The sequence below is a fragment of the Pelophylax lessonae genome (assembly GCF_965119305.1).
Source record: "Pelophylax lessonae genome assembly, chromosome: 5".
In the NCBI taxonomy this organism is placed as follows: domain Eukaryota; kingdom Metazoa; phylum Chordata; class Amphibia; order Anura; family Ranidae; genus Pelophylax; species Pelophylax lessonae.
The window spans coordinates 90075526-90099342 of NC_138772.1; the positions used below are offsets into that span (position 1 = coordinate 90075526).

At 41.9% G+C, this 23817-nt stretch overlaps 1 protein-coding gene across 9 annotated transcripts in view; it reads right to left on the reverse strand.

Moving 5' to 3' along the window:
• The window catches only part of PARD3 (par-3 family cell polarity regulator), a 901610-nt gene that overhangs the window by 418061 nt on the left and 459732 nt on the right, over window positions 1-23817 (reverse strand). For all 9 annotated transcript variants that reach the window (XM_082258262.1, XM_082258264.1, XM_082258261.1 and 6 more), the window contains one exon: window positions 3324-3512. In XM_082258262.1, the coding sequence (XP_082114388.1) occupies window positions 3324-3512 (189 nt within the window). The remainder of the gene's footprint in view (window positions 1-3323; window positions 3513-23817) is intronic.

Genomic DNA, 23817 nt, shown 5'->3' on the forward strand with positions numbered 1-23817 from the left:
CATTGCAGCAGACAACTCTGACACTGAGCGACACTTTATGTTATGGGGACCAGTAACACCAATACAGTGCAAAAAAAAAAAAATGCACTGTTGCTGTATAAATGACACTGGCAGGTAAGGGGTTAACACTAGGGGTGATCAAGGGGTTTTTAATGTGGTCCTAGGGAGTGCTTTCTAAAAGTAAAGGGGACTGGATGCACTAGAGGAAAAGAGAGATCTGTGTTGCAGCTTAGCTCTGTGACAGAACAGCGGGCTGCCTTGTTTACATAGGCAGACCGCGCTTCTGTCATTCCACCAAATGATCGGCTGGTCCCAGCAGCCATCACTGCTGTCCAATCAAAGGGGTAGTGGCGCGCACGCACCCCCAACATCTCCTGCACAAAATCACTTCCATTTACGTGATTTTGCGCAGCTGGGCCGCCCTGCCGTAGTAAATATGCGGCAGGTGGTCTGGAAGTGGTTAATGAAATGGATAGTCTCTATAGGACTTGCTACAGCTCCTATTACACACTGGGAAAGTCTCACAGTGTGCAGTAAAACTGGCAATTTCGGTAGAGGAGAGGAGTCTATACAACTGTGCAAGACTGAAGTAAGGCCAGTGTTCATCTTTAAAGGGATTGTAAAGTCTCTTAAAAAAAAAAAACATGTTATACCTACCTCCGCTGTGCAGTTGGTTTTGCACAGAGCAGCTTGCTATGGGAGCACCGAAGCCGGGAGCTAGTGACACTGCGGCTGTGTCCCAGTAAATCAGGAGGGAGAGTTCCCGATGGCCAAGGGACTCATGAACATCGCTGGATAGAGAAGAACCTCAGGTAAGTATGAAGGGGGTGCTGGGGGGGCTCCTACACACAGAAGGTTTTTTTTATCTTAATGCAAAGAATGCATTGGGATACAAAAACCTTCTGACTTTACAACTCCTTTAAAGTGATATTGTGCCCACGCACACAGGGAAGGGAAAGTGGAAATGTGCATAGAAACCCAAAATCATGATTGAATATTTGAGGATTTTCAGTCTTAACAAAAAATAAAAACAGCAGCTACAGTATTTGTAGCTGCTGTCTTTATTTTTTGTTAAGACTGAAAATTTTTAATAAAAAGGACAGTTACCTGTCCAGGGATCCAGTGCTATCCTCACCCAGGCTGGGGGCTTCACAGCTGGCTCCCCACTGAGCATGCACAAGCTGCACTGTGCATTGTGAATGGTCCAGCAGCCTACTGAGACCTGTGACGTGTCCCTGAAGGTTGTGGGCAGGGGGAATACATTTGCCTAGGTGGTTGGAGTAGAAGTGGGAGGCCTCTCTCATTCAACCCACAACCACCCCCCCCCCCCCCAAACCCAAAAAAAAAAAACCTTCAAAAGAGGGAGAGGGGAAAATAGATGTTAAAGCTGAATTTAAAGTTGAGTTCCGCTTTAAGACATGATGTAAAAAAAAAAAAAAAAAAGACTTCTTTTTCTTAACCACTTATAAAATAGATTTGAATATCACAGGAGAAGGGAAAGAAATGTTATTAAATGACTGTGAAATCGAGAAGTAGACTCAAAGGAAAGTGATCTAAAAGCATATTTTTCAAACTGCATTACTTTTCTTAAGAGGACACCTAAAAATACACAAAGTAATGTCCTTATTACAAGCAGCTGAAGTGTATTATTGTTCAGAATGCACACACTGCTGGTACTGCAAATAATCTTAACATATATATTGATTTCCATCTCTCTCTGAGGGAAAACATAATTGGAAGTCCAGTGTTGTACAATATTGATCAGTATATATCATGGGCACTTTGCAGGCAGTAAAATTGGGATTATTCATTGCCAATTATGTTTAAGCAATTATCATTGGCAAACTATCAAATGTGCAGATTACTGTAAAACAATCACTGCAAAGATCTTCTCAGGCTGTAGACACAGCGGTGGGGAGGTAAACCAAGGCCTCCAGCCCAATGCATAAATAACAATCACAGGAACATGGTGAAAATTCTAAATGGAAGCTCAGTCGTCAGTCATCATTATTATACTGGATTTATATAGCGCCAACAGTTTGCACAGCGCTTTACAATGTGAGGGAAGACAATACAGTTACAGTACAATGCAAAACAGGAGGAACTAGAGGGCCCTGCTTGTTCGAGCTTACAATCTAGAAGGGAGGATAATTCACCCACTTTGTCCTGGTTTCACTGAAATAGAAAGTGAGGAAAAATCCTACATTTTAGGTGGTCATCTGACCAAGAATAGAGGAAATCTTCCATGTGGACATCTGTTCCAGTGACAAATGCCCAAGGGAAGATTTCATCCCACACTAAGGAGATCTCCTCATGTTCTGTTGTGTCCACAGGACAGGAAGGGAAGGGAGATCCCCCAATGGGACATGACAGGAAAGGTGATTTAGAGATTTCCTACTCTACGCAGAATTAAAAAGTTTTACATTTAACCATTTTGGTACCATCACGATTTTCAAACGAAAAGTGGTGGAAAGCTCATTACGCAGAGTTTACAAAGACAATCCATGTGGCTCTGTACCTTGTGATCGCTGTGATGACTTCTTAGAGCGATCACGAATAAAAAAACATACTACTGTTTACATTGGAGATCCCTTTCCTTCCTCTTACAGCAACAGCTACTGATCCATTCATTAACTGAAAAATGGCCTGATAATGAAAGGGCTGGAGCCTTAGTGGTTGAAACATAAGCTTGAAAAATAATGGTTGTGCGCTACCTGGATTGCTTGAAACTCAAGGAAGACATAAGGAATAGAAAACAAGATGTGGACCAGTCAAGATGTTGCTTTACAGCATTGTCACACAAACATAGCTTAGTTTTGGATAACCTCTGCAATGTCGGCATGCCAACTGTCCCCACCCACCATACGTAATTAATTCCAATGAGTATGTTCTTTTAACTGTATCGCAATATACACTGACAAACTGCTTCATCATGCTCCTTGTGTATCTGCCACTGGTATCCAACACTAGAGTAATCTTCTGGTGCGGCGGGGTTACCAGAAGGGCATTTTGACATGCACTCATGAAGAGGGTGGTGGGACATTGCTAGAGGAAGACTTCACCTAAACCAGCACCAGGGACACATCACACTGGTGGCAAGTAATGGTAACTGATCACATTCACATACATATCTAAGCAAAAGTAAAAAGATGATAGCTCTCCTCTTTTAGGTTTAATCTATAGTTAAAGGTCTCCCCTGCAAGCATGCAGGCACCCAAAGAGGCAGTTTTAGATATTGATTATTTCTGTTGAGGTCACAGATAGAGGATATCTGGAGGGGTCATAGAAAACGATATATGCAAAGCAAAAAAACATTCACTTACTTTGGACGCGGCTCCACCATTAATAATGGACTTTACAAAGATGCCAAGGTCAGCATGATTCTCTTTAGATCGATTTCCTTTAACACTGACGCCGAGTCCAGCAGATCCAGAATCATTTAGAGGAATTTCAAACGTCAAGAACTCTCTGGTACCATCAGGCGTGAGAACCAAGTCATCTTCTTCTGGTTTCTACAGCACAAAAGACAATCTGGCTTGTAACAAACACTAGGAACTGGTATAAAATTAGAGTTTCCAAAGTTTAAAATTTAGGAGCAACATTTTATTACTGTAGGTGGCCAGCAAAACCACAGAATTACTAAAAGACAGATTTCAGACAGCACCTTAAAGGGTTTTCCACTGAAAGTTGAGCTGACAAAGATGCATGTCCATTGTCATTGATGACCTCCCTTGTGAAAATGCTAGCTGACTGGCTTCCTGTCATTCTGATTCCATGGCTTTAATACTTTTAGTGTCAATGACCTGGAAGAGGAATGCAAATCAGAAGTTCAAACTTCACCTTTTGCACTCTGAGTCTGTGAAAGCAGTACAGCCACAATTCTGCCGCTTGTACAGGCGTTCAGCATTTTTTATGCCTGTAAAAGAACTTCTGCATTAGCCTATGTGGCCATACAAACATAGACATTTAAAGGCATTTTTGTAGAGGGATGCTTACAGGTAGAAAAAAAAAAAACAAAAAACACACACACACCAAAGGAGCGTTCCGAGAGCTTTTGAGCAGAAAAATAACCACACACACATACACGCGTAAATGCTTGAAGCATGTAAATGTATCCAATGGCCAGAATGAATGTGTATTCTTGCCAGTACAATGCATTGATGCGCAATTAGAATATGTGCATACACATTGAAACATTTGAGGCAGGTTTTTTTTTTTTTCAGCCAAATGCTGCTTATTTTCATACTTTCCTATTTTTGGTGCCTTGCGCAGAGCAGACTGCAGCTAACCTACTTAAAAAACTTCAAAATGACTTTTAAGCATTTGAAATATGCCAGATAAGATCAAAAAAAAAAAAAAAACAATTTAGAGAGGTTTTTACATTCTACAATATTCTGGATAAAAATGTTTTAATGGTACAGGCTTGCTTTAGTCAATTATACAAAGGCTGCCAATAAATATCCAAGTACTGCCTCTCCCTTTCTAATTAGTATGCTATTGGTAAATCCTGTAATAAAAACTTACTACATACATTTTTTAAAGCATTCTTAAAAAGTACGTAAATTCAAATTTATAAAATGTTATTCTTTCAAAAAATAAATAAAATTGACCAAAAGCCACTGATGGAGATTTACCAAAAAAGTTGACAACAAAATCAGGTGCACAAAGTGCAAATTAGGCACAAATTTAGTTAGGTATATTTGCAACCCCTCTACTTGCAATTGTGGACAGAAAATAGCATTGTGTTAAACCTGTGACAACTCCCCACCTATAACACCAACAGTGGTCAAACAACACTAAGAGGTGGTCAGGAACAAGCTTCTTATTAAGGATTTATAAATCTTAAATGTGCTCTTATAGTATTTGGCCTCACTGTGCTAGCCTTGCAGTGTGAAAAAACTGGTAAAGCTGGTTAAAAAAAAAAATGAAGGACACGAGTAAACTGTAAAGGTAGATCACCAATGTCTCAAAGAATGTCTCCAACCAAAAGTGCAGGCACTGATGTTGCATAAACTTTCACGCTACAAGCCCCCGCCAGACACACACCATAATGAACATGAGCATTGCTTATGAAACATGTTCACATCCTGACAGATGTAAACCCCATAGACACAGAAAACGTGAGTTTAAACCGAGCAATAATTGCTCAATTACCAAATCACACATACCAGGTTAGGGAATTCATGGATGAAATGTGAAATTCTCTTTTCTTTTCACCTTTCTGAGATGGTGTGACTTTAGTGAGCAAGTAATTATCAGTTTACTCTAGCAGACAATAGACTTTAGAAAATATTAAATTAAATAAAGAAGGGCACTGAACCGGAAATGTAACACTGTATACACAAAAAGGCAGCTAATATCATTTGCCAATACATAACCTAAATTAAAGTATCATAAACCTAGAAGTGAAACAAAAGATATGTTTCTGACCTTTAATGGAGACATTTTTACACAGGCAAATCTAAAATCTGAAAATTCCCTACATGCATTTTCCTATGCAATAAACTTGCCAATGAACGAATAAAAGTTGCCCATAATGTCTCCAATTTTGTAAACTGTATGGCATCATGCACTCTGGACGTTTTTACAGCGGCTGTTTTTGGTGTCAGACGTTTTTTTCTACAGCCAATAAACGCCCCAGCATGTTAATCCTATGTGTCCATGCACACATAGGCTGTTATCAGCAGTTTTTGGCAGGGGCAGTTTCTGGCTGTAAAAAAAAAAAAAATGAAAACTAGTGGGTTTTTAGTGGCTGTAAAAACGCTCTAACGGCAGTAAACGCTGATAAACGCCAAAAAATGGTGCTAACTGGCGTTTTTGGACGTTTTTTATTCCATTGCTTTTTTTAAGCCTGAGTTCTGTTTCAAGGTGTTGTTCATGGAATATAGCCTGGGTTCACACTGGTGCGTGCTAAACACCACATGTGATTTGCACCAATAACGCACCACATTTCTGTGCACATCACATGTGATGTCTGTGTGATGCAGTTTGAGCCAAGTTTTTGTATGGCTCAAATTGCATCACATTTGCACCAAAATGTTGTAGGACCCTTTTCTCTTTACAACTAATTGCATCGCAATTAACCAGTTTCTGGGTATCGTTCATGGAACATTAAGCCCTGTTGACATTGTGCAAATTTGGCATGCGATTTGTCATGTTGAATTGCATGTCAAATCTGAGCCTATTGCTGGCAACAGTTCACATTGAGGGCAGGTTTGAAATCATTCAGGTGATTTGCATGTCAGTGCGACTTTGAGGGTGATTTGACAGACATCTGTGCGGGTTCATGCACAGATGTCTATCGAGATCGCCCTGAAGTCGCCAAAAGTAGTGCAGAAACTACTTTTGGGAATCAGTGCAGTGCCACAAAGTCTGGGTTGCACCAATTCGGCAATAGGCTCTGATTTGGCATGCGATTTGACATGTCAAATCTGCCCAATATGAACAGGGGTTTAATGTTCCATGAAGTACACCCCAAAACAGATTGCAAAATGCAGTGAGCGTGACAGAATCACATCACATGGGTGTTCACACCCATGCAATGCGATTTTGATGCGGGGAAAAAAAGGGTCCACATTTGCACCAAAATGTTGTAGGGCCCTTTTTTCCCTGCACCTAAATCTTATTGCATGGGTGTGAACACCCATGTGATGCAATTCTGGCAAGCATTGCACTGTGGGAAAGTCAGAGTTACTGAAATAGCAGAGAGGTGATTTTTAGCTAAAAAAGTAAAAAAAAAACGCTACTGACAAAAAATGCTAAAAACGCTGAAAAACACCAATGCAAAAAAGCTAAAAAACGCTGAAAAACTCACTAGAAAGCTACTGGCGTTTTTATACCGTCCAGTGTGCATGAGGCCTACAAGTTAAAGTGACCTTCTATTTGGATTGCTAGGCTAACAAATTAGGTGCAGCACTGTGCAATCCATAGCTCCTAACTTTTCCTCAATTGGATCCAGATTAAGTTTGTCCCTGTTTATTTACTCGCTATGCCTTCTTAGTGGTCTGTTGTATCAACCTCTAAAAGATTTAATCTTTAGGGCTCATGCATACTGGCTTAAAAACGCTGCTTCTTCAGGAGCTTTGCATTTTGCCTGTAGACGCAGCTCAATATTATCATGTGTGTCCATGCACATTAGGACGATTAAAGGCATAATAAAGCTTAGTGCTTCAAAGCAGAAAAAAAACCTTCAGGTTTGCATTTTTGAGAGGAGAATCCTGGCAGAAAAAGATGCCAAACGCTCCTAAACACCTGTACAAAAACACTCTCTATGAGCATTTTTTTCTGCCATAAGAACTGGTGTTTTTTTTTTAAACCACAGTGTGCATGGACCCTAAAAGTGTATGCATTTTCTTTCAATTCTAGACTAAGAAGGGTTAAAACCCTGTGGGCTGCATTCGTTTTCATTTTTTCAGGCTTTTTTTTTTTTTCTCCTTTATCACCTCCTAATAATCCTGTGAATAACACAATTTCTGTCCCTGGGTCAATACGTTCACTTACTGTACTCTATATCTATGGCAGAACAATGTTGTCACCCAGGACAGAAATGGGTTTTAACACTAAAGAAAACCTTCACCTTACCTTTTCTCCATAACAGAGAGCAGGAATTTTGTAGTCCACAAAGAGAGCTGGGAACAATGCAACTGATAAGAGTGCAACTAAGACAGAGAGCACAGAAAGTGATCAACTCACAAGATTTCTGGCTGGATCAACAGGTATTTTTTGCTCTTTCTGGACAGATATAACAAAAAAGCCTCAAATGTATATTTACCGGACCAAAAGGAACTATATGGGAGACGTTCATTCCTAGGTTTTAAAAACCCTTTAAAGGAGATTTCCCTTAATTTCCTGTCCTGCAAGCTCAAGGGAAATAAAATGTAGTCTCCTCTTGCCGTGGCTATCACCAGAACAGGTGTCTCCATCAGGAGATTTACTGTCACCCATTCTTCTGGTTACAATTTCAAAATGTGGGCTTTGCCCACACTTTCCGTTAATGACAATGGTTAGCAGGACGAATAAAGGAGCAAATCTCTCCAGCGAGACCAGAGGGTATTATTCTTCCATGCTTCAATTAACATTTAATCCACAAAAGTTTAGCCTTTACGTATACTAATTACCATTTTTTATTTTTACTGCATTAAACCATTCATCATATCTCTAAATAATTGCAGTAAAAAGTAGTGATGGAAAAAAGCCTCCCCCACTGTCCCATCTCAGAATGTTGGGTGGTATGAGAAATCATTTGCAGGACATGGTTACTGACCCAAGTCTCCATCAAGAAAAAAAAAACGAGCGAATGACAGTTATGAAGTACTTGTCCATTTACCGTGAATAAAAAAAAAAATATATTTTTACATGTTTAAAGCCTTCTCTTACAATAATGCAATTGAAGGACACTGCAGGAACTGACAAATAAGCAAGCAATCTGTAAGATGTATCAGCTCATTATATAGAACAAGGAGCTATGCTTCACAGGACATATAAATCCAATGCTAAACAAGATCTGTAGATCTGTACACCTTGGGGAACTAGAACATACACATCTGTTAATAGTACTCGCAGTCAATTTATTTAAAATAAACATTTTAGTGAGGATAAAAATCATTGATAAACTTGAAACCTTTTCATAGCTCTCAGCAGGTAAGCGTATTTCCTGTGTGGATGGATAGACTGTTGAATGTAACTACATCATGCAAGATTACTAAATTGTCCACCAAGAACATTGAGAAAGTAAGCTTTCATTAACCACCAAAGCAGGGGTGGGGAACCTACGTCCCGGGGGCCGTATGCGGCCCTCAAAGTCATTTGGTCTGGCCCCCCGTGCAGCTGAGTCTGTGTCCCTCAGCTGATCTGTCAGAACGGAGCCAATGCTTCCTGTATAGTTCTGGCTCTGTTCTAAATATAATAGGCACTTTTTTAAGTTGATAATTTTGTACGGCCCCCGAATGATTTTATAAATACCCAAATGGCCCTTGGCAGAAAAAAGGTTCCCCACCCCTGCACCAAAGGATCACGCATTCTTCCAAACATCCAAATACACAAAGCAAATTCAGGTTAAGAGGTAGAACGAATTTTAAACTGGCCATCCACTAGTAGAATTTAATCCAAAACTTTTTTTGCTTTCAGGACATTTTTTATTTTCTAATTGTTACTGGGATCAAATTGACGCTTGTTTTCAACAACAGTGATGAGAATATTCAAAGAGGCAGGATGGAAATTTTTTTCTCAAACAAAATAAATTCCAACATTGTATATGATTTTCATGCAGAAATTACATTCATTCTAAACTGTTAAAATCAAGCAACATTTTTAAAGTACTTTCAAATGATTTTTCATAAAGCATTCAAAGAAGTTTTGCTTGTTCGTTCAAAAATCTTCTAGTTTCTTAAAGTGGGAGTAAACTCCCATGCGTCATTTGTACCTATAGGTACTGGAAATATCTCTTAAACGTGCAGGTGATTTCCTGCACTACGTTTTTAGGATTTCTTTGAAACTTGCACAGACTTCTGCAAACCAAAGCCACAATGAAATCGGAGGTGTAAATATCACTTATCTGCGGCTTTAAGTAGTGCAATTTCAAATCCACATTGGTGTGAACCAGGACTTAACGTGGTTGAAAACTTCAAACATGAAATATGAACAAAAGGAGGATGATGAGCGCTATAGTGACAGCGAGCCTGATACGTAAAAATGTATATGGGGGGGGGGGGGGGGCAATAGTTCTGAACAAAAGTCAGTGAGACAATGTTAGGAGTTGAATAAAGTTCAATGCAGTAGGAAGATCAAAAAGCATGGAGTAGATGTTGCTGGTGCTAAATCGCACCAGATGCACACAGAGAGTCTCAAGCCAGCTCACAGAGTATGAAGCAGCTCTGTGTGAAATAGATATTTGACATAGATAATATTTATATGAATGTATATGTTTTGCAAACCACATCCACATTTCATTTTAAATTTTTTTAATTTGTATTTTTTTACTTTCTTATTTTTATTTTTCCATGTTTCGTTATCACACTATTTATGACATCTCTTTGGATTACCGATTCTTTTTATCCATATTTTTACCCTGGTTCTTTTTTTTTTTTTAAAAACTTGCCTATGTTATACACATACATTTTTATCCTTATTAAGTGTCCACCCCCTGGACAATCCATTGAAGCACAGTGTGTACGTTTGGCTCTGGAGGAGGTGGGTGGGACTGTGACGTTCCTTGCCCTGTACACCTAATCAGCAGCATCTTCATAACCACTTCTGCAATGGCTACCCGGGAGGCCTGATGAACGAGCACGCATGCTCCGAACGCGCGCCTGGACACGCCCACCGCTGACATAAAAGTCCTCTGGATGCGATGGCTTACTCCTCTCCTCCCTGCACCTGGAGCCCCGGACTCCACCGTAACAACCAGAGCGCTGCGAGACACGGGAATCTGCCTGCCGCCAGGACTGCACCATCACAGCGTACCCCATGATCGACAGGCATGTATTACAGTACCGTATGTGAGTGGCTTATTACAAGAAAATGTATTTTTAAACCTACTGCACTGAGCTTGGAGCCACTCCCCCCGAAATATGAACAAAGCATATCCACTATAGTGTGTACTTGTTTCAATCCAGAAAACTAAGGTGTTTATTTACTAAAGCTAGAGAGGGCAAAATGAGTCACAGTTCTGCAAAGAAACCAATCAGCTTCTAACCTCAGCTTGTTTAATTAAGCTTTAGAAATAAAACCTGGAAGCTGGTTTCTTTTCAGAATTGTGACTAATTTGGACCTCTCTAGCTTTGGTAAATTAACCCCTGTCATTCCTCTACTATCAGCATGAATCACTTCTGACAAGTTATTTTTGACACCAAGAGAAACTAGATATTTGACTTACCATAAAATCAATTTCTCTGATGTTCATTGATGGACACAGCTTTATTGGGTGTTATACTGCCCCCTACAGGAGTAGGACACTAGGCAGAAAAAAAGTCTGGCTATGCCTATGGGCAGTCCCAGGGGGTATACTCCCTCTCTCTGCTATAGGCACTCCATTTTGTTACAAGCGGTGTCAGAAGAATTACAACAAAACAGAGGGGTGGGTGGGTTCCGTGTCCATCAATGAACATCAGAGAAATATATTTTAACCACATCCTGTCCGCCCTATAGCAGAATGATGGCGGGAATGTGGTTGTATTATCCTGACCGGACGTCATATGACGGTGGCAGGAGAATACACTCAGGGGCGCGCAGAGCGGCGATCGGTGATGCGAGGTGTCAGTCTGACTCCATGCATCTCCGATCTCGGTAAAGAGCCTACTGACGTAGGCTCAGTAGCCAACCAGGCAACAGGAGCTCAACCAAAACAACTGGAGCCCACCTGAAAAAAACAATACACCCTCAAAGAGGACCAGATCCTTTAAACAGCAGCCTGCAAACCCTTGCTGCCAAAAGAAGCATCTGCAGATGCCAACACATCCACTTTTTAAAACTTGGTGAAAATGTGCACCAACAACCAGGTGGCCGCCTTGAAAACCTGCGTCACCGACGCTTGATGACGAAAGGCCCCGGAGGCACTGAGCGTCCGAGAAGAGTGCGCCTTGACAAGGAAAGGAGGAACCTGACCCATGATGGAATAGGCTTGAATCACCATCTGTCTGATCCATCTGGAAATTGTCACCGAGGAAGCGGACAACCCTTTTTGAGGCCCCTCTGTAAGCACAAATAGAGCGACTGACTTCCTAAAAGACTCCAAAGCTGCAAAGTACACCCTAATTGCCCGAACCACATCCAAGGCTTGCAAGGCAATTTCCTTAGGGTGCTTTGGCCTGGGACACAGGGAAGGCAACACAATGTCTTCATTCAAATGGAAATTAGACACAACCTTTGGAAGGAACGACGGAAAGTCGCGAAGAACCACCTTATCTCTGTGAATCACCAAGTAAGGTGAACGATAGGATAATGCCCCCAGTTCCGACACCCTGCGTGCAGAGGCGATAGCCACCAAAAAAGCCACCTTCTGAGACAGCGTAAGCAAAGAATCTCCTGAAGATTCTCATAGGGAGGCTTCTGGAGGACAGAAAGCACCAAATTAAGAGTCCAAGGTGATTACTTGGAGAAATTTCCTAGCCCTGCTAAATCTCATTGGGAGGTAGATGTTGGGGATATCAGCGATGATCAGTGGGATGAGGCCTTGGAGTCGGTGCGTACATGCTCCCTTAGCGTTGCGCAACGACTCTCCCAACTTTACATACTCATTCGGGTCCACCGCACCCCCCTCCGTCTTTATAGGATGGGTCTTAGAACTGACTCCTTGTGCACCAGGTGTAGTAGGGATTGTGGAGACCTCATTCACCTTCTGTGGCGTTGCCCCAAGCTCTACAGGTATTGGACGGCAGTGTTCCAGACTGTTAACGCTGCATTTTCTTTATCTGTGCCGGTGGACCCGAAGCCGTGCCTCCTTGGTATGGTGGAGGACTACTCGCCTGATGTCAACGTGCGATTGGCGTTGTCAAAGTCTTTTTTTCAGGCCCGGAAACTTATTTTGCAGCACTGGACGTCTCCGTCCCCTCCCTCGCTGAAGATGTGGGTGAGGGCCGTTGGCACTACTCTATGATATGAACGACAAATTTATCAGCATAGAGGTGTCCCACTGCAGTATGACAAAATTTGGGCTGGGTGGTTGGAACAACCGGGCCTGGCCCCTGCAGATCTCATCATGGATTGCTTATTGCAATAGTACCATATGGGTTTCGATTGTGGATATGGGGTGGGAAATGTATGCTCTATTGTGTAACCATGCCTGGGGGGGCATAGCTGTGCTCTGTTTTGATGGGAATGCATTCTTCTGGGGATGTTATGTTTAATATATTTGACTGCTTATGCTCTCTTTGCAAGAGAGCTTGTTCTGTGAAGCCTGAGAATTTTCTGTTTTGTTCAATAAACTGTTTCGGATTTAAAAAAAAAAAAAAAAAAAAGAGTCCAAGGCGGCAGTGTAGAGCGCACTGGTGGAACCAAATGTCAAACACCGCAAAGAAAGGTACGCACCAGGGAGTGTGTGGCTAAGGATCATTGGAAGAAGTCTGCCAAAGCCACCACCTGTACCTTGATAGTATTCGAGGTCAATATCTGTTCAACCCCCCCGTTGAAGGAAGGTCAAGATCCAAGCCACGGAGAAGGAAGAGGCTCAAACCACACAATATACGTCTTCCATGTACGATGGTAGATCTTCCCAGAAGTAGATTTCCTAGCTTTTAACAGTGTAGGAATCACCAATTCAGACAAACCCCTATCCTTCAGCACCTGGCTTTAAACAGCCAAGTCGTCTAAGTCAGAGACTGTAAAGCAGGATGGTGGATTAGCCCTTGGGACAGCAGATCCTCCCTGAGAGGAAGCTTCCAAGGAATGTTGGCGACCAGCTGCACCAGATCAGCGTACCAGACCCACCGAGGCCAGTCCGCGGGCCAACCCCTGTCCGGTGGGGCTATGCCACGGCTGACCTAGTGTGGAGCTAAGGTCTGCGCGCGCTCACTAGCCAGACTGGGGTGACCACTGGATCTAGATTATCCATCCCGTCGCCCAGTCAGGCAGTTGATTGTAGATCTCGCAGGAAAAAAAAAAAAACAGGAGAAAAAAATCTAAAAAGAAAAAAAAATTGCCAAGACCATAGATTCCAGTAAGGAACTAGGTCCTTACTCCTGACTAGGCAAAACTACCTATAGCAGAGAGGGGGAATATACCCCCTGGGACTGCCCATAGGCGTAGTCAGCCTTTTTTTTCTGCCTAATGTCCTATTCCTGTAGGGGGCAGTATAACCGAAGGTTTAGGAAGATCAAGAGCTGTGTCTGTCAATGAACGAAAGAGAAAAGGTAATGGGAAGGGACCTCTGGCTTGTGATTGACAGCCTTACCTCTATTCTTTGTGAAGGGGTGTGTGTCCTTTCCCTCCAATCAGCTCTCAGAGCTCTCCTCACATAGCTTTGCAGTGAGTAACTTTAGCTCTTCGCCCCCTGTTCTGAAAGCTCAGACAAGCTTTATAAGTGCAAGACTTTGGGCGGCTGTTACAACCGCTTTAAGGTTAACAAAGTCAGATAAAAGAATTTTGTCGTTTAGCTATTTATATTGGCATGTATTTTCCTAACAATTTAAGACAACGACATGTGTCTAACAAATTATTATTATTATTTATTTTTTTTTTTTTAGAAGTACAGTATTTAACATTAGACCATGCAGCCTTTAGTCTCTTGCAGCTTCCAATGCCATTCTGTTATACAGTACAGTCTTCTCATTCTGCATGCAGTCTGCTCCCTCTCATCTCAGAAGGCGATGCTTTCATTGCACTGACTCCTCTGACCAGATTCTGCCTCCAGCACTCAGACTCTTCTATGCTCTGCACACTGTAGAGCATAACTGTGTTTGTCTGAACTTGGAAGAAGCATTGCTTGCACGCACATTTCTGCCACGTCGGGACTCATGAATCAGAAATAAAGATCAGATGCAGAGAGCTTGTGGAATTGTGGCGCCACAAAACATCTTCTGATTAATAAGCATTATTTTATAGATGTTCCGCTTCTCTAATTTATTCTGGAATATATTTAAAGGATTACTTTACCCAAAAGCAAATATTACTTGGCAGTGGGGCCTGTTGGGCTGACTCATCTTCAGCTCAGATATCTTTTTGGCAACTCCTATAGTACATTTCCCCCATCATATTTCCCCACTTTGTCCTGCCCACTTTGGAGTTTTACATGTGCTACAAATAAGTGGGTGCTTCTTCTCCTGTGGAAATCTCCAAATGAGAACATGATTTGCAAATGGAAGAAATACAAAATACCTATTAAAATGCCCTTGGTCTGGAGCTCCATTCAAGATTTCCCATAATGGGGCAAGGATGATCGTGAGAAAAGTGAGGGATCAGCCCAGAACTACATCTTGTAAATGATCTCAAGGCAGTTGGGACCACAGTCGTCAAACAACCATTGATAACACAATACGCTGCCATGGATTGAAATTATGCAGGGCAAACAAGGTCCCCCTCCTCAAGAAGACACATGTAATGGCCCATCTGAAGGTTGCCAATGAACATCTATACGATTCAGAGAAGGTTTGGGAGAAAGTGCTGTGGTCAGATGAGACCAAAACTGAACTCTTTGGCATTAACTCAAGGTGGAAACATTATGGTTTGGGGCAGTTTCTCTGCTAAAGGTACCAGCCGACTTTGTCACATTGGAGGAGCTAATGGACGGGGCCATATATTGTAAAATCTCAGATGAGCACCTTCTGCCCTCAGCCAGAACACTGAAAATGGGTTGCAGATGGGTCTTTTAGCATGACAATGACCCAAACCATACTGCCAAGGAAACAAAGGAGTGGCTCAAGAAGAAGCACATTAAGGTCATGGAGAGGCCTATCCAGTCTCCAGACATTAATTCTATAGAAAATTTGTAGTGGGAGCTGAAACTTTAAGTTGCCAAGGGACAGCTAAGAAACTTTAAGGATTTAGAGAAGATCTGTAAAGAGTGGACCAACATCTCTCCTGAGATGTGTGCAAACCTGAGAACCAGCTAAAAAACACATCTTACCCCTGTGCTTGCCAATAAGGGTTTCTCCACCAAGTACTAAGTCATGTTTTGCTTGGGGATCAAATACCTTTTTTACTCACCGAACTGCAACTCAATTTAGAACATTGGTATCACATGTTTTTTTCTGGATTTTGTTTGATATTCTGTCTCGATAATTCAAAATACACCAATGATAAAAAATATAGACCCTTCATTTGTTTGTAAGTGGCCAAACTTACAAAATCTGCAGGGGATCAAATAATTATTTTTCCCACTGTATGTGAACATGAAAAATCAGGTGCACATAAACTCACCACCAGACTTTCTGAAAGACTACATTTTTCACCCTCCAACAGAAACTAATATATCAACTCTCGGTGGAATGGCTTTTAAATTACAAATTACAGAGAGGGAGAAGTAGGCAGTAACCTAAAGCAGTTTATAATAAGGATTTTATAAATTAGCTTAATACAGAACATGCATACATGACTGCATTAATTATTGCAAGTATTTCTTAAAAACATTTAATGCATAACTAAAGGCAAAACGTTTTTTTTTTTTTTTTTTTGTACCAGTTTTTATTGCTGACTGTGCCCCCCATTAGGGAGATTCACCCTCTCTATTAGTCCTGTTTACTTTGGTCATTGAAAGTGAACGTAAATGAAAATCCCAAGTTTTAGGTTGTCCTCAGAAAAGTAAGAGAGGGGAAATCTTCCAATGGTGAAGGGATTCCCTCTCACTTCCTGTTTTGGTTATAGGACAGGAAGTGAAGCTAAATCTTCCCAAGGGGACACAAATTGCAAAAAGAAAAATTTTAGAGGGGTTATAACCCTCCCTTACTCTATCCAAAATTAAAAATAAAAAAAATAAAAAGTTTTGCATATAATTCTTCATTAAATAGCATACAAAAACACACTGCATATGTGTGCTATATTATTTGTGATTGAAAAGCCTGGTCATTAAGTTTTGTGATTTTTATTTTTTTTTAATATTGTCAATTTTCTTTTCCCCATAACATAATATATTTCATATAATAGAAGAAACATATCACTTCAAAATGATTCACACCAGTAATATTTGAATATGTTGGTCAATCAAGTCAAAGTATATATCTGTGCTTGAAATAACTAAAAAGAGGAGACAAAAGGAGAGATGAAAACATTTCTTGTTGAGAATTTCAAATCTGAGGAGGAGGCGGCCATATCTACATTTTTAATCCAAGCTACCTAGCTGGATCTCCTTAGAATACCAGCCAAACGGTCAAAGAGGCTCAATGCACAGCAACAGATGTGGGGGATGGGAGCGTGACAGCACTCCTACTATGCGATTGAAAACTGCCATTTGTAAGTTGAGTATCCTGGGGACCCTGATTGAAAGAGACCCCTCTGAGAAGAAAACACAATTAACTGTTTGCATTTGAATTTACTTTTTTTTTTTTTTTTTTCAGTCTATTGAGGGACACAGGAATTTAGAAATTCTATTGCAGTCAAGTTATACCATCACCTATAGGAGAAACGTTAAAGGCTAGCCCCCACATAACCTCTGTTCTGCCCAGCATGCCTCATTTTATAAGCTAGCAGTACAAAGGGTCAAAAACATCGAGGGATGGGATGCACAGCGGGTAAAATTAGTATTGAACATGTCCACATTTTTCTAGGTAACGATATTTCTAAAAATATTTCTACTATTGACATGAAATTTTCACCACGTCGGTAACAACCCATGCAATCCATACATACAAAGAAACCAAAGCAAACAAGTTCAAAAATTAAAGTGGTTGTAAAATCAAACATTTAAATCAGCATTATCCTTTTTAACCACCTCCATACCGCTGAACGTTACATGATGTCTTGAACTTTGAGTGGTAATATCTGGATGATGGGTGCAGCTGCAGGCATCATTCATACATCTTTTTTTCTGCTGGCGATTCCCTGCACTGTAAAAACAATCATAGCAGCAGTTCAGCCCGTCACCCTCCAGTGCTTCTACCGGCTCACCTGTGCGATCGGCGAGATGGAGAAGGAATCCGCCGGCGGCGGAAGTTTACCATATAACTGACCAACGACCAGATTTGTATCTTTTTTTTTTTTTATCTCAGGCTTTCCAGTCTAGAGGAGAGAAATATAGACTGCAGATCTCTCCATAAAGAGGACCTGTCATGCCCTATTCCTTTTACAAGGGATGTTTACATTCCTTGTAATAGGAATAAAAGTAATCAAAACAAAAATAAAAAATCAAAGCACCTCTATCCCCATGCACTCACACGCAGAAACAAACACATACGTAGGTCACATCTGCATATGTAAACAATGGTCAGACCACACATGGGAGGTATCGCCGCGAACATTAGAGCGAGAGCAATAATTCTAGCACAAGACCTCCTCTGAAACTCTAAACTGGTAACCTGTAAAAAATTTTAAAATGTATGGTGATTTTTTTTTAAGTACCAGAGTTTGGCACCATTCCCCAAGGGTGCGCAATTTTAAACCATGACATGTTAGGTATCCATTTACACAGTATAACATCTTTCACATTATACAAAACAATTGGGCTAACTTTACGGTTATTTATTTTTTTTAGTTTATAAAAATTGGATTTTTGTCTTACCGTAAAATCCTTTTCTCGGATGTTCATTGACGGACACAGATCCAGAATCTTCTTGACCATTGGGTTATGCTGCCCCCTACAGGAGTAGGACACAAGGCAGGAAAAAAAAAAAATGTTACCACGCCTATGGGCCAGTCCCAGGGGATATGCTCCCACTTCCTGCTATAGGCACTCAGTTTTGTTGCAAGCAGTGTCAGAAAAAATATAAGCCAACTCAATACAGGGGTGGTGCTGTGTCCATCAATGAACATCAGAGAAAAGGATTTTACGGTAAGACAAATCTAATTTTCCCTTTCGTTTATTGACAGACACAGTTCCAGAGTCTTCCTGACCATTGGGAAGTCCCAAATAGGTGCCAAGCATGAGGAGTGGGGAAAAAAAAAAAGCAGAAAAAAATCCCAAAACGCAAAACCTAGCCAACCAGGTAACAAAGAGCTCAACCAGGAATAACGGAGCTCACCTGAAAAATACAACCTCAAAGAGGACTAGTCCTCTCAACAGCAGCCTGAAAAACCCTGCGGCCAAAGGCAGCATGCGTAGATGACAACACATCCACCTTGTAAAATTTTGTAAAAGTGTGCACAGATAACCAAGTAGCCGCCTTGCAAACCTGCACCACTGACGCCTGATGATGGAAGGCCCAAGAGGCACTAAGCGTAGAATGCGCCCTAACCGGGAAAGGAGGATCCTGACCCTTAATAGAATAGGCCTGCACCACCATCTGCCTGACCCACTGGAAATGATTTGCAGCAGACGCAGCCAGCCCTTTACGAGCTCTATCCGTGAGAATGATTCTGATTTGCGATATAACTTCGTTGCCGCCAGGTACACCCCGATTGCCCGAACCACATCCAAAGTGTGCAAGGCAATCTCTATAGTGTGTTTAGGCTTAGGACACAAGGAAGGCAACACAATGTCTTCATTTAAATAGAACCCAGAAACAACCTTAGGAAAAAACGACTGGCAGGGACGAAGCGCCACTTTGTCTCTGTAAACCAACAAATAAGGTGAATGACAAGACAACGCAGCCAACTCCGACATCCTAAACAAAGGTGTGAATCAAGGAATGCTCAGCCAACGGGCATTGAAATAAAATCGTCAAAGCCGAAACCTGGCCCTTGATGGTTCCAAAGGCCACCCGGTGATCTACACCTTTTTGGACAAACTCCAAGATTCGAGTCACCGAGAAAGAACGAGGGGAGACCCCCTGAGACTCACTCCACGACAAAATGATGGCATCATGCAGCACCCACGCAGCTCCCAGGACCCATAGAAATGGATGGGCAGTAAGGAGGGGCCCTGGCAGGAGCCCCCAACAGGAAAATGCCCCCATTACATGTATGGCCACCCCTGGGGCGGAGCTAGGTGTAGGTAAATGGGGGGTGGCCCCAGGGTACCCCAATAAATGAGGGGGGCGCTAGTGGGAAGGAGGGGAACCCGGGGGTCCGACCGTCCCAGGGAGGATCCCACGTTCACCCCAAAAGGCAAACAGAGGAAGGGGGGGACACTACTTACCCCACCATGGAAACAGAGTGGTTACCACTCCAGGCAGACCACTGCACCATCGGAATGGGGGTGCTGCGGGCCAGGGGCATGCTGTGACTCAGACTGTGACCAGGTCTGTGCGTCCTTGTGAGACGTTTAACTCGCTGGTCAGCCCCTGTCCAGTGGGCAGGAACAGAAAATAATAAAAGGAAAAAAATCCATTTAAAAAGGAAAAAAAATGCCAGGACCAGGGCTCCCAGCAAGAAACTAGGTCCTTACTCCTGACTAGTGCCTATAGCAGGAAGTGGGAGTATATCCCCTGGGACTGCCCCATAGGCGTGGTGAAGTTTTTTCCTGCCTATTGTCCTACTCCTGTAGGGGGGCAGAATAACCCAAAGATCAAGATTCTGGAGCTGTGTCCGTCAATTAGCGAAAGAGAAAATCCAGTTCATTGATGGACACAGCACCCACCCCTCTATGGAGTTCTGATACTTATTATACTGCTTGCTACTAAACTGATTACCTAGAGCAGAGAGGGGGGTTATATACCAAGCTGAGGACGGCCCAAGGGGGTAGCCAGGTGTTTTTTTGTTCTGCCTAGTCCTAGTCCTGGAGGAAGCAATACAACCCAGTAGTTATGATTTATGGAGCGCTGTGTCCGTCGATTTACGGTAAGTACAAAAATCCCATTTTCCCTTTCATTCGACGGACACAGCGCTCCATAAATCATAACTACTGGGACATCCAAAAGCAGTGCCAAAAGAAAAATGAGGGGTGGAGAAAATAACCCAAGCCTAAACATAAGAGCCCTTAACCAGGACACAGGAGCCTTGAACGGGTCACAGGAGCCCCATCTGAAAAATAAAAGTTTAAAGAAAAACACCCCTCAAGAGTGACAGCTCCTCTTAAATAGCAGCATGGAAAGGTTCGCGGCCAAAAGAAGCATCTGCAGAAGCAATATAATTGCATAAACAAAAAAATAAATCCTGAAAAATACAACATGTACATGCAATTCATGAGTAAATCCATAATATTATCAAGAACAAGTGCAACCAAAGTCTGAAACCTTCCTCCTTAGTGTCCTTCATAAATAGTATTGGTAAATACACAAATATAAGTGGATCATATATCGATATCATATATTCAAACACTGGTTCCTAGGTAGACTCTAAAACAGTGCAAATAAATGTGAAACAATGTGTAATCTGAAAAAGAAAAATGCTAAATCACAATATTGCAGTATAATCGCATGAACTGAAAAAGTCCTCAAAATAACAATATGTATATACAATTCATAAGGGAGTCCATTATAATAATCTGTAATTAGAAAAGTGCTGGCGCTTTGGTGATCACCACCACCTCTCAACCAATGCGCTTACTTCTATGTTTGACCTCTCTGACTAGGTCAAATTTCGCCTTTCCCCATATGCTGGGGTATGCACGGTGGGCTCCTCTTGTGTCCTTCCACCTCCTAGTTTGTTCCTCTGAATATACAGATAACCTTTCTTTAGTGGTGTGTGTGGCCCTTTTGAACTGCGTTTTTTCCTCCATATAAAGATTCATGCAAAAAAAGTGATCCTCATGGTGTAGTAATTTAAAAGAAGGTATTTATTTAAAAGTAGTAACTTACATTTAAATTTAAAACAAACAGCTCCCGTAATGGACAGAAAGATACAAAGGTTTTCACACCTGTTGTGGGTGAGTCAGGTGACACTGCTGCACAGAGGAAGTGGAGAACCTTTGTATTCTGCTGTCCATTACAGGGGCGATTATGCCATTCATTAGCTTTTTGTTTTCACAGTACCTATTTGTGTTTCACATATACAATCACCATATTTGAGTTTACCTAGGAACCAGTGTTTGATTTTATGATATTGATATTTATATATGATCCACTTACTATTTACCAAGGACACCAAGGAGGAAGATTTTAGACTTTGCACTTTACAACACAATTCTTTTACTGACACTATTAAGGGCATTAGGCACAAAAACACACACACTCATTATTTGATTAACATTGTGGGAACACAATTAGGTTGTATGCAGCCACCCATCACAAGACAAGCCATATATTATTATTAAGGTAGCGCGGGATATCCCACATTTTTTGTCATACCCATCTTATTGTACTGGTTCATTTCTTAACAGGTTTGCTTTCTGAAGCGATAAAGGGTGGGGACCAAGACCAGTCAATAACATTTTTGTACATTTTCCCTTTGGTGGGGTAAGTTGGGTCTCACAGAACAAAACATTTTTACTAGGGATAGGCTGATTATCGGCAAGGCCGATATATCGGGGGGCGATCTGCACTTTCCCCGATATATCGGTATCGGCCCCGGAACTGGCAGATACTGCCAATATTTTTGTGACGTCATTCTGCCTTCTTAGGCTGCCTCCCTCGCCTTGGACAGCCTCGTCTGGAGTCGGGACTAGTCTGGTGGGAGTGTATCACAGCCATACACCCACCCACAGCAGCCTGGTGCCAGCCAGCCACCCACCCACCCAAATCCACAGGCCCTGTCCAGCTAGTCAGCCACCCACAGGTCCTGTACCAGCCAGCCACCTACAGGCTCTGTACCTGCCTGCCACAGGCCCTGTACCAGCCAGCCACCCACAGGCCCTGTACCAGCCAGCCACCCACAGCCCCTGTGCCAGCCAGCCACCCACAGCCCCTGTGCCAGCCAGCCACCAACCACAGGGTTCCAGCCAGCCACCCACCACAGGGTGCCAGACAGCCAGCTACCCACAGGTCCTGTACCAGCCGCCCACAGGCCCTATACCAGCCAGCCACCCACCACAGGGTGCTAGACAGCCAACCACCCCCCACAGGGTGCTAGACTGCCAGCCACCCACCACAGGGTGCCAGCAAGCCAGCCATTAAGCATTAAACAAAAATTAACATGTTCAGTACCAGATGTGTCAAAAGAGGTCTATTTTTCAAAACTTTAAATGTACAAAATATCGGCCCATACCGATACGTTGTGACCAAAATATCGGTATAGGTCCTGAAAAAACCATATTGGTCTATCCCTAATTTTTACCAAATATTTGGTAAAAAAATCTTTCCCTTTGTGCCTTCACAGCCATTGGATACTGCCCTGTGTGGTTTTAAAAGTTAATAGTGGCTTCTGCTACTAAAAAGACTGCAACAGCCCCTTCACCCCAACCCCTTCTGTACTCTTTGTCATTCATAGAACTTCTACTATTATTCTCACAATCCAATGCTTTTTGTGAATAGGCATTAGATATTCTGTCATTCAACTACTTTTCCTCAATTAGCATAACGTGCTGTATTCTGGCACTAGAGTTCTGTGAATAGTGGAAAGGGCAAAAGGGGATGAGTAAGCGGTGCAACGATTCCCAGTAGCAGCATCAGCACCAGAAGATAGCAGCTCTCAATATTGGGTGGCACTGAGAAGACACACAAGGAAAGATTTTTTTATGAGAAGCAGCTGCCTGTATGTAGTGGGATACACACCATTACACATAAGGAATGTGTTTGGTGCTACATCAAAAAGTAAGAGGAGAAAGAAAAACTGCTTATATTCTGCCTCTTGGTTTCTGAGTTGCTGCAGTTTCTAATGCACACTGTTTGAGGCTCACAGTGCGCATTGAAATCAAAGTAATATTTTACTACAGGAGAGGAACATCTACTACTGTACAAGACTGAAGGTAGAGCTGGAGTTCTACTTTAAGTGTCTACAAAAGAAAAGACGACGTGCCCGATGAGCAGAAATCACATGGCACCAATTTTGTATTCTGTTAACAGACTTTCAATCTTACTTTCCATATCAAGAAGCAATTCGTGCTCCCACCAAACCCTTTATTCTCCCCAGCTCCCTACTTACATATTCATTAACTATTCAAGCTATTAGGGCTGTCCCATGTTTCATTCAAAACATTTACTTGACACAAAGGTCATTCAGAATGACTTCAGCTGATTGAAGCCGCTCATGTATATAATTTCTAATAAAGAATTGATGAATGATAAAATATGTTGAATGCTTTTCCTTTAACATCATGTTTAATGTGAAAGTGACAGTTTCACTCCACATACTGAAGGAGACAAAAAAAAAAAAAAAAAAAAGGTCCAGGTAGAACTACAGACCGCAAACTAGAAAAGAAACAATGTTGCCAATTTTTCCCATCTCTACCTTACAGCCCTGCCCTATAGGGTTAACACCACG